At 64.0% G+C, this 10884-nt stretch overlaps 3 protein-coding genes across 3 annotated transcripts in view; 2 read left to right on the top strand and 1 right to left on the bottom strand.

The window, feature by feature from the left end:
- CLEC11A (C-type lectin domain containing 11A) overlaps positions 1 to 1565 on the top strand; it is a 4209-nt gene extending 2644 nt beyond the window's left edge. The window contains exons 3-4 of the mRNA XM_032788114.2: positions 166 to 357; positions 1074 to 1565. Coding sequence (XP_032644005.2) covers positions 166 to 357; positions 1074 to 1474 — 593 coding nt within the window. The 3' untranslated portion in view covers positions 1475 to 1565. The remainder of the gene's footprint in view (positions 1 to 165; positions 358 to 1073) is intronic.
- LOC116817991 (DNA-directed RNA polymerases I, II, and III subunit RPABC5-like) overlaps positions 1 to 10884 on the top strand; it is a 256942-nt gene that overhangs the window by 26115 nt on the left and 219943 nt on the right. The gene's annotated exons all lie outside the window — the stretch shown is intronic.
- LOC116829345 (PR domain-containing protein 11-like) lies at positions 9227 to 10539 on the bottom strand. The gene is made up of 3 exons (XM_032788119.2): positions 10487 to 10539; positions 9642 to 9904; positions 9227 to 9507 (listed from the first exon to the last, which is right to left on the bottom strand). The coding sequence occupies exons 1-3, from the start codon at positions 10533 to 10535 to the stop codon at positions 9439 to 9441; spliced, it is 381 nt and encodes a 126-aa protein (XP_032644010.1). The 5' UTR covers positions 10536 to 10539; the 3' UTR covers positions 9227 to 9438.

The raw sequence follows: 10884 nt of genomic DNA, 5'->3' as shown, positions 1-10884 counted from the left end.
GGCTGCGTGGCTGTGGGGATGGGGGCAGGGATGTTGAGGGGCTCTGGGGGAGGGGCTGTGGAGGTCGGGGAGCTCCGGGGGAGGGGCTGCGTGGCTGTGGGGCAGCGATGTTGGGGGGCCCAGGGGGAGGGGCTGCATGGCTGACGCTGTGCCCCCCCCGCGCAGTCTCGCGGCTGGACAGCCTGGACGCGGCCGTGCACCGGCTCAACGTGCAGTTCTACACCATGGACCTGCGCCTGGCCCAGTTCTCGCAGGGCCTGGCCGAGCTGCGCGGGCGCCTGGCCGAGGCCCAGGAGGGGCTGAGCGTCGTCAGCCAGACCAGCACCCGCAACCAGCAGGACATCGGCAAGATCGACGGTGAGTGCGGGGTGGGGGAGAGGGCAAAGGTCAGAGGGGTGCCCCCATCCATGGGGTCAGAGGGCAAAGGTCAGAGGTGGGTCAAAGGGGAAAGGCCAGCCAGATAGCCACGTCCCAGGGGTCAGGAGGCAACAGACAGGGGGTGGCCCCACTCCAGATCAGAGGGGAAAGGTCAGAGGTGCCCCCCACCCTGGGTCAGAGGGGAAAGGTCAGCAGGACGGTCACATTCCAGGGGTCAGAGGGGAAAGGTCAGAGGGACAGTCACATTCCAAGGGGCAAAGGGCAGAGGAGTGGCCCCATCCCAGGTCAGAGGGCAAAGGGTAGAGGGCATAGCCTCTCTCTGGGTCAAAGAGGAAAGGTCAGTGGGGGCTGGGTCAGGGGTCGGCAGAGAGGGGGACCCAGCTGCGGACCAAAAAGGTGTCAAAGGGGACAGCAGCCCACCCTGGGTCAGAGGGCAAAGGTCAGCAGGGTGAACCGCCCCTGTGTTATGTGGATCAGGCCCTGGGTCAAAGGGCAAAGGGCAGTGGGTCAAGCTGCACAGGTCGCCCTGTCAGCCCCCCCCATGGGGTGAGAGGGGTGAGGTTGGGGGGCAGGCCAGAAGAGATACTCACCTGTGGGTTGCAGTCCAGGGGGGACGAAGGTCAGGGGTCAGAGGTCACACTTTGCACAGCTGGGGGGCAATCAGAGGTCACAGACTCCCCCCCCCACCATTGCAGGCTGCCTGCGGGGCCGGAGGCTCCATGCCAAATGCTTCCTGATCGTGAAGCAGTTCGAGGGCTACGACGGGGCGCAGGAGCTGTGCCGGCTGCGGGGCGGGAACCTGGCCATGCCGGCCGACGCCGCCGAACTGGCCACCCTGCGCCGCTACCTGCACGAGGCCTTCCAGCCCTTCAACTGGCCGGCCTGGGTGGGCATCCACGACCGGCGGGCCGAGGGCCTGTGGCTGTACGAGAGCGGCCAGCGCGTCTCCTTCTTCGACTGGTACCAGGACCACCTGGTGAGCCAGCCCAACGGGGGCGCCCGGGAGAACTGCGTCTCCCTCTCCTCCGACGACGGCAAGTGGTGGGACAACGACTGCACCCGGCGCATGTACTACATCTGCGAGTACCGGCTCTAGGGGAGGGGGCGCGGACGGGACTGGCCCCTGGCACCCTGCGCTCAGACACCCAGCACCCCCCCACAGCCCGGGACCCTGCATCCACCAGCCCGGAGACCCAGCAACCACCCCCGGGACCCTGTGCCCAGAGACCCAGCACCTGCCCCCCCCCGAGACCCTGCCCCCCATCCCAGAAACCCAGCACCTGCCTCCCCCAGGGACCCCATATCCCCCAGCCCGGAGACCCAGCACCTGCTCCCTAGGGACCCAGCACCCTCCCCTCCAGGGACTCTGCACCCAGAGACCCAGCACACACATCCTGGGACCCTGCACCCCTCAGCCCAGAGACTCAGTTCCCATCTCCCCCAAGAAAATCAGTTCCCGAACCCCCATCACCCACGCATCTACTCCTGACAGGACAATGACTGCACCTATCGGTGAGTACCAGCTCTGGGGGACCATGACCCCCATCCCAGAGACCCAAACCCCCATGCCCCAACACTTGACAATGTGTTACCACATGTATTTGCTCAAGGGAAACTACTCCCACCCCCAAGAACCACCGCTGGGGAGCCCCCCCCGTCCCCCAAAACCAGCTTTCATGGAAGAGGCAGCTGGCTGCCTGCTGCAGCAAGGAAAGGGTTAATCTCTCTCTCCCAGTGCCCCCCACACAAGTCACAGGCTGCCAGGGCCAACCCCCCAGGTCTGATGACCCATCACCCAGGTGCTAGGAGGTCAAAGGTAGTCACTGGGGGGGCAGGGGGCACACATGCTCCGGTCCCCATGTCTGGCTCATGCGAATCCCTGGCCCCAGACACACACACTGGGACAATCCCCCCGCTGCCCCAGCCCTTACACAGCCCCTTGGGCTCATCCTGCTTTGATCTCGGCTCCCCCTAACACAGTGCCCCCCCAGGCCTGTTCTCCCCCGCATGAGTCCCCCCCAGGGCAGCCCCCTCCCCCAGTTACACTCGCAGGCGTCACTGGTAAAATAGAAACTCTTTTATTCGTTTTTAGTTTGGTTTTTTTGGTTTCTTTTCCTGCCATGGGCAGCCCAGGTCTGCGGCCAGCGGGGGTGAGGGAAGGCGCCACAGGCTGCTCACCCACCCGCAGGCTGGGTCTGGGCCTGGGCCAGGTTTAGACTCATGGGAACGTTTCTGCTTGGACTTCAAAACTCTGGGTGCACAATCTCAGCATTCAGCTACACATGCGGGGTGGGGCTGTAGCAAGGGGATGGGGGTGTGTGAAAGGGACTGGGTGGGACAGATAACTGGAGGCAGGGAGGTGGGGGGACTGGGGGTCACAGGGGCAGGAATGGGGCAACCAGGGGGCAGTGCAGGGCTGCGGGGACACAGAGAATGGGGTTTGGGAGCTCAGGGGGCTCCATTCTTTGGTTTGCAATTATTAGCTGCATCCTGGGGCTGCTGCTGCGGGGGGGGGGGCATGGGGAGTCCCCCATTGAGCCTGGGGGCAGGGGGATGTGGAGGGCACGACAGTCAATCATCACAGTGCAGGCGCAGGGGGGGTATCAACCACATCCCCCCCCCAGCATAGATGGCTGCCAAGGAAAGTGGGGGGACCTCTGGCTCTGTCCTTGTGTTGTGACCCTCCAGGCACCCAGCGACTATTCCTCCCTCCCCCTCCCCCAGCTTACATAGACTATTCCTCTCTGCAACCCCCCCTCCCCCCGCTTACATGGACTATTCCTCTCTGCCACTCGCCCTCCCCCCATGGTATATGCCTTCCTCACCCCAGCTCCCAGCTTACGTGGACTATTCCTCTCCTACACCCCACTTACACACATGGATTATTCCTCTCAGGCCCGCGCGCGCGCACGCGCACACACACCCACACCCCTCTCTCCCTCCCCCCTCCCAGCACAAATGGACTATTCCTCTCTCACCCAGACACCACCCCCCTCCACGCACCATACATGGACTATTCCTCTCTCGCCCACCTCCCATTGCCTATGGGCCCCTCCCTCACTCCCCCCCAGCTAAAGAACTTGGACGATTCCTCCTTCGCGCCCCCCCAGCACTGCTGGACCATCCCCTCCCCCCCGTAGGGAGGGGGGGCTTGCTGTTTGCCATCAGGATGGTGGGCCCATGGGGCAGCCCCCCCCCCCCCGGGGGCTTGGAAGCGCTGGGTATGACGTGTCTGGTGCAAGGGGGTGAACATGGAGGGGGGATCCTGCGGGGGGAGGCAGCAGGGGCTCCCACAAGTCCCCCCCTCCTAGGGCAGGAGACAGACCCGTAGTCCCTTCCCCCCGCAGGCAGGAGGTACAGCCTGGGATCCCCTACCCCCCACCCCCCAGACAGGAGGTACAGCCCAGGGTCCCCCCACCACCCCAGGGAAGGAGGTACAGCCTGAGATCCCTTACTCCACCCCAAGAGATACAGCCTGGGGTCCCCCCCAAAGACTGGAGGTACAGCCTGGGGTCTCCTACCTCCCCCCCCAGGCAGAAGCTACAGCCCAGGGTCCCCCCCTGGGCAGGAGGTACAGCCTGACATCCCCCTCGGCAGAAGGTACAGCTCAGGGTCCCCCCCAGGGCAGGAGGTACAGCCTTGGGTCCCCCCCAGGGCAGAAGGTACAGCCTGGGACCCCTTACTCCACCCCAAGAGATACAGCCTGGGGTACCCCCCCCAAAGGCTGGAGGTACAGCCTGGGGTCTCCTACCTCCCCCCCAGGCAGGAGGTACAGCCTGGGATCCCCTACCCCCACCCCCCCAGGCAGAAGGTACAGCTCAGGGTCCCCCCCTGGGCAGGAGGTACAGCCTTGGGTCCCCCCCCAGGGCAGGAGGTACAGCCAGGCTCCCCCGCCCCGGCTCAGAGCACGGCTCGGTTGCCGTGCAGGAAGAGCAGCATGTCGACGTGCTCCGGCGCCAGGGCCGCCCGCTTCCTGTAGACGGCCTGGCCGGCCTCCCCAAAGAGCCAGGCGGCGGGGGCGGCCGTGGCGGGCACACACAGCAGCTGGCGGGCTGCCCGGGCCAGCAGAGGGTACTGGGCATGGTGCGTCTTCCACCACTGCAGGGGCTCCTGGCCCAGGGAGGAGGCCCCGGCCGTCTGGAAGCTGGCGCACTCCTGCTCTGCCCGCTGCTGCACCTGAGCCCCCCACCCGGCTGCCCGCGTACCTTGCTCCAAGGCACCCCGCTGCACCCTAGACTCTCCCCACAGCCAATCTACTCGATAGGCAGAGCTCCCCTCGGCGGCTGCCTTGTGTAGGGCAGGGGCCGAAGGAACGGCGCTGGCGCCGGCTGCAGTCTCAGCCACCCAAAAACCCTCTCGGCGGCCGCTCCAGCGCGACCAGCCGCAGGCTCCGCGCCCCACCTTATACGAGTACAGGCTCTGGCCCTAGCGTAGGGAAGTCCAGGTGCGAAGCGGTGGCCCTCCTCAAGAAGCAGCACTCGGCAGGTTGAAGGGCCGCTTTCGCACCCCTCTGCCGGCCGTATGCGCCTTGGAGCCTCAGCTCCCGTGGGGCCCACCCCCTTGCCGCCCGCGCCCCTCCGCGATCCCACTCACTGGCGCCACGTGCTTGTACGCAGGCGAGGTGAGACGGTGCCTTGCCCAGACGAAGCCCCGGCGAAACGCCTCCCTATTTGTGCAAGCGTGTGCCACTGGCCCACGCCAGGGCCTACCAGAGGCACAATACCCAGCCGCCCTGAGGAGCGGCCCAAACCACCCCCAGTTCCAATTGAGGGCAGGGCCGGCTCCCCCCGGGCCCCAGCCTCAGCCCCAGCGCCCTCGGCCCCTAGTCTCCAGTCCCTAGAGCCCGGCACCCAAACACAGGCATTCTCCCAGGGGCTCATGCACAGTAACACCCAGCCGGCACAGTAGAAACCCATTTCGCAGAGCTCCTCTACTCGCTGACGCGACCCGGAAGGCCCCAGATTTCCAGGCCCCTGACCACCGAGAGCACCCACAAACACCCTCATGCGCCAGCACTCAGGGCCTAAACCGACTCCAGTTCAAGGGAGCGACCGAAACCGCCTGGTGCACCCAACGCACCTAGCCTCAGCTCGGACGCCTAACTTCCACGGCGGGACCCCAAAACCCCAGTTGCTCCCACGGAGCCCCCACCGCCTAGGCCGGCACCCCCAAAAACTCGTGCCGACACAAGGCGGTGGTCTCTAACCCCAGCGCTAGGGCCCGCCACAAAGGGCCCACGCTAATTTCCAGGCGCGCTCCCAATACCCCCACGCTTCCCACCATACTAGTGCCGCACCACGCTATCCCAGAGACTGAAGTCGATCGTGCCTCGCTATTGTTGACGCCCAACTCTGTTGAGCCCCCCAGGGCACCTCCACCACCAATCAGCAGTTTGCCGACCGAACCCCGAGAACACTAGCCGGTGGCTTCAGCACAAGAACATGCAGACATATTCCAGGTCTCTCTCTCTCTCTCTTCTCTCGGGCCACTGCCCAGAAATACCCCCATTTCCAGCCCTTAACCGCAGCTGTGCCCACCTCACGATTTCTCTCGCGGGTCTCCCCTCGCACCTACTGACCCCCTACGCTGACCCCACGTCCCGAGCCACGACTCAACAGCTCTCAACCCCCGCTCACTATCTCCCCCCAGCTCCTGGCGCGCCGACAAAATTACAAGACTGTTCAGCACTCTTAGCCGCAGCGTCCACATTAAGTGACACTCACCCCGTCATCTAACACAGGGTGTCCCGCGCATTGAACCGAGACGTTCCCCCTCTCAATCTCTCACTTCCTGGCACTCTCGTGCGCCCCTCGCCCTCCAGATCGCCTCCCAGGGGCCCCACCACACCACTACCCCGATGTTAGCCGCACATGAGACCAAGACGTCTCCCTTTTCGTCAACTATGATAGAGATGAGTTCCTCCTAACATAAGATATCATTCTACTCTTGGTCTTATGTGCGTACTCTATTCTTCGGCAGACTCAAGAGACCTGTTTATCTTTATACTGGGGTGCTGTTTTCATAACGCAGTCATACCCCAGGACGTGTGAGCCTGTGGTCACATACCTTGCGAGCGACCGTATCTTAAGCCCAGAATGTGCAGTGACATCTGTCTGACATCTTGCGTTTACCAGAGAGTTACACTCGCAAGCGATCTGTGTCTTGCGCTAGTTTGGTTGCCTTTACGAGGTGGAAAGAGACCCCAGCCTGGAGGCGGCCAGGTAGTCCCTATGCCAGTGAAAGCTTTGAGCGAGAATCGTCTCCCTGATTTGGCACTCCTCAAGTTGTGCGAAGTGCCGCAGGCGGCACAAAGCCACCCTCCGTCACCCCCCGTTCCCGACCCTGGGCCCACACGGAAATGGGCTTGTCTGACGTCACTTGGGCCAGCCCTAGTGCGTCTGAGGCGTACAGGCCACTCGGACAAATGGAAGTGTTCAGGCCCGCTGGGTGTAGAGGCGCCCTCTTCTGACCGCATATGCAGGGCCGCCATTTATGCGGTGGATCTCGCGGACTCTCCGCGAAAGATTTTGGGGCCGCGGCCCCTCGTAGATCCATAGAGTTGGACCGGCACGCGTGGTCGCTGTGCTTGCGGCACAATTGCCGCTCGCCAATGGGGTTTTGGGCTCCATGCCTTCGTCATGTTGGTACGGCGCTCAGCCACAATCCCTTATGGCAACATCAGAATTTAAGCGCCCCCTCACCTCACTCCGTACTCTACGTCGTCCCCGACAGGCCGTACAGGTGCGCAGTGATCTTAGTCCCAGGACCCAGGGTAAGCCTCTTAGGCCACGCCCGTAGTGTGCCCCTTGGGACCAAGATAGGTTTTGACGCCCTTGCCAGTGTTGGTGGCCCCGGGGGAGACTGGCGGCTGAGTTTGGTCGGGCCCACCGAAGTTGACGAGGCGCCTGAAATGCTTTGAGGGCCGCGCCTTGGCGGTAGTTGCCCCTGCAATGGCGCGTGCTTCGACCACCCAGCCATCTAATTGAGTGACGTGTCCGCTCTTGAAAGATGGTTTTTGGGCCCCGCGCTATGGTATTATGAGGGGTCCACTCTGCGGGCAGAGAAGGCGATTTTCCGGGTCACCTGGTGTGTTGCCACTGTAGGAGAGCCGCACCCGCATACCTAAGTCTAAATGATCTCCACTCTTCAAGTGCGCGCTCTATCTCTTAACACCCATAAGGCGTCCCCTGAGCCAAAGAAGTCAACGTAGTAGCCGGCTCCTTAGAGGGCGGCCACATGATGGCCCCGAGCCGCGCAAGCGCGGGATTCCGGTTGACCCTCCGAGCAGTCGTGTAGAAGGCGGGCTAGTAGAGCCGGCGCGCCCAGGCCACTTTGCTCGCCAAGCTGCCCCCGCGGGACGAGGCCATGTCACCGCAGAACGGTGGAGGTAGGTACTGCGCCGTGTATGAACCATCTTGCCCCCAGGTTTTCGGATTAAGCCCCCACGGAGTGAGGGGCCTGCTCAAATCAGTACTTCACGCCGATTTGCGCACGCTGTGGAGACATTCTCACTCTTATCTCTTGGTGGTCTACACACAGGGTTAGACGGCACTGCCCCATATCCAGGGCGGCGTGGGCGCTGGTCTGGCCAAACCCGCGTGGCCCGGCCTCTAGGTCCATTGCGCAGGTCTTGAAGGACATCTGTGTCTCGCGCGCGACCCTCCCCCGAAACACCTACCCACGCGTACTTGAAATGCGCCCTCTGAGGGTTTTACAGCGGAGGGGGGGGGGGAGGGCTAGAAGTGCGAACTCTATGTAAGGGCGGAGCTCTCCTCGGGACAACCCTCAGGGTTGCGCGAGTAGATCTCTCTCGGACGCGCGCCGACAGAGATTGCGAGATCCCCACCCCCCTTCTGTACCTCGTCAGGGGTGGAGGATATGGGGAGGGCTTTGGACCCGCACCTCCCCATGAGGATTGCAGCGCCCGCCCCCTCTTGTCCTCAGGGAGTGGCAATATGGGGGGGCTGCTGTTAACTGCCTCACCACAGCAGTATGCGAGCCCTATCGCCCTGCTGGCCTCAGGGGCGGCGACATGAGGCTGTTGTGACCCCCCCCCCAAGGAAACAGCCCCACCCTCTCTGTCGCTCAGGGGTGGGGTTCCACGGAGGCTGCGGTGACACTGCCGATTGGCTATGCAGGGCTTGTTCTCTGTCTCCAAGAGATCTTGGGATGCGGGCTGGACCCCTCGAACCGCCCTGCCCGGAGAACGCCCCCCCACCACGTGTACCCTAGCTGGAGAGCCCAGAGTTACGCGGTGCGGTACTCCTCCCGCGATCCAGGAGACCTGAAGCGCTCTTTGGCGCCGGGCCGATGGCCCTGCCAGGCTCCCGCGGTTGGGGTAGTAGCCGATGCGCCCCGCCCGCGGTTACTGCGAACGACGGCTTTCATTTTTGTGTCCTGGCCTGCGCGTGGAAGGCGAGCCATGGACCACGCTATCTGTGCCCCCGAGACGTGGGTGTACCGTCCATCAAGGTGCCCGACGCACCCTGTGATAGCTGAGGACTATGGTGAGGGGGGTGTCACTTAAGGCTGCCCCACCCGTTATAAGGGACCTCTCCCCATTCCAGAGCAGACCCTGCGGCAGAGACGTGCGGTGCTAATAGGACCAGATCGCACCCGTGGTCAGAGCACCACGTCTGACGGGCAAGTGGTAAATGGAGGGCACCCCAGCCCAGAGACAGGGGACCCCCAGCTGAGTGACCAGAGGCGGCGTAGCCCGCCCGCCTGATGGGGGAGACACCCCAGTGCGTCCTCGGATCCAAGGAACACACATAGAGGCAGGGTAGGGGGGGGGGCAATGGGGGGGAACCCCAGCCCAGAGCAGGGACCCCTGGGCAGAGGGGGGAGGCAATGGGGGGAACCCCCAGCCCAGAGCAGGGACCCCTGGGCAGAGGGGGGGAGGCAATGGGGGGAACCCCCAGCCCAGAGCAGGGACCCCTGGGCAGAGGGGGGGGCAATGAGGAACCCCCAACCCAGAGGAGGGACCCCTGGGTACCCCAGCAGGGCAGGAACTGGGGTGTCATGCGGGAGCTAGTGGGGTGGGAAGGGGCCCCCCAGCCCTCACCTCATCCAACTGGACTTGGAGTCATCAGAGGCATCAATGTAGAAATAGGAGCCGTTTTCCCGTACCTGGGGGGGGCAGAGGGAGGGGGTCAATGTCCAGAGAGACTGACCCCCTCCCGCACCCCAAGGGAGACCTCTGCTCCCCCAAGGGATCACCACCCCCATGGAGGACGGGCTGGGGGGCCACGGGGGGTACTTACCGCCCAGGAGAAGAGGGTGCACTCCCCGTGCTCCAGCACCACCTCCCCCTGGTAGGGGCCGAAGATGCAGCCACGGGGCAGGGCGGGCAGAGTGCTCCACACGCCCAGCCCGCCCTGGGGCCGCTCCTTCACCAGCAGCCCCTGGGGCAGGGAGAGCAGGGCCCGCGAGGGCGCCCGGGCCGGCACGGGCGAGTCGGCGATGAAGGTGGGCGCTCCGTGCTGGGGGCAGACGTCCCGGAAGTACAGCCGGCAATCCTCGCAGACTAGGGGGCGGGGAGAGAGAGTGAGAGGGGGGCCCCAAAACCCTACATCCTGATCCCCAGAGACTGCAGGGAAGGGAGACCCCAAAACCCTGCATGCTGATCCCCAGAGACTCCGGGGAAAGGGGACCCCAAAACCCTGCACCCAAACACCCCCCTGCACCCTGATCCCCAGAGATTGTGGGGAAAGGGGGCCCCAAAACCCTGCACGCTGATCCCAGGAGACTGCGGGGAAAGGGGGCCCCAAAACCCTGCACCCAAACACCTCCTGCATCCTGATCCCCAGAGACTATGGGGAAAGGGGACCCCAAAAGCCTTCACCCTGATCCCCAGAGAATGCAGGGAAAGGGGACCCCAAAACCCTGCTCCCAAACACCCCCTGCACCCTGATCCCCAGAGAATGCGGGGAAAGGGGACCCCAAAACCCTGCACTCAAACACCCCCTGCACCTTGTTCCCTAGAGACTGCAGGGAAAGGGGACCCCAAAACCCTGCACCCAAACACCCACTGCATCCTCATCCCTGGAGACTGGCAGGGAGAGAGGGGACATGGGGGGGTCTCAGAGGGGTTGGGGGTCACACTCACAGAGCAGCTCATCCTCCAGCTGGGCACATACATCCTCCGACACCTGCATCACGGGCCTGGGGGAGGGGGAGGCAGAGACTGGCAACCCCCCCCAGACTGCCCTCCCCCAAAAGACTGCCCACCCCCCACAGTAACTGTCTTTCCCCCCATACTTTTATTCCCTACCCTGGGGTTATTTCCCCTCCATACCAGCCCCTCCCCTCACTAGATTAGCCCCTCCCACTCAATGCCAGCCCTGTCCCCCACTGGTTTGGACCCTACACTTCCCGCTCCCAGCCCCACAACACTGGCTTAGCCAGGCCTCCTTGATACCACCCCACTGTTTTAGCCCCGCCCCTGGACACCACCCATCTTAGCCCCTCCCCCTTGATTCCAGCCCCGCCCCCTTACTACCGCCC

Source organism: Chelonoidis abingdonii, chromosome 11, assembly GCF_003597395.2.
Source record: "Chelonoidis abingdonii isolate Lonesome George chromosome 11, CheloAbing_2.0, whole genome shotgun sequence".
NCBI classification, from domain to species: domain Eukaryota; kingdom Metazoa; phylum Chordata; order Testudines; family Testudinidae; genus Chelonoidis; species Chelonoidis abingdonii.
Note: the sequence above shows the minus strand (reverse complement) of the source record. Positions and strands in the feature narration are given on the sequence as shown.

Coding starts and splice junctions, on each gene's coding strand:
- LOC116829345 (XM_032788119.2), bottom strand. CDS start 10,535: ATGCAGGTGTCGGAGGATGTATGTGCCCAGCTGGAGGATGAGCTGCTC. Junction 9,905..10,486: donor GCTGGAGGATGAGCTGCTCT/GTGAGTGTGACC, acceptor CCCGCCCCCTAG/TCTGCGAGGATTGCCGGCTG. Junction 9,508..9,641: donor GCACCCTCTTCTCCTGGGCG/GTAAGTACCCCC, acceptor TGCCCCCCCCAG/GTACGGGAAAACGGCTCCTA.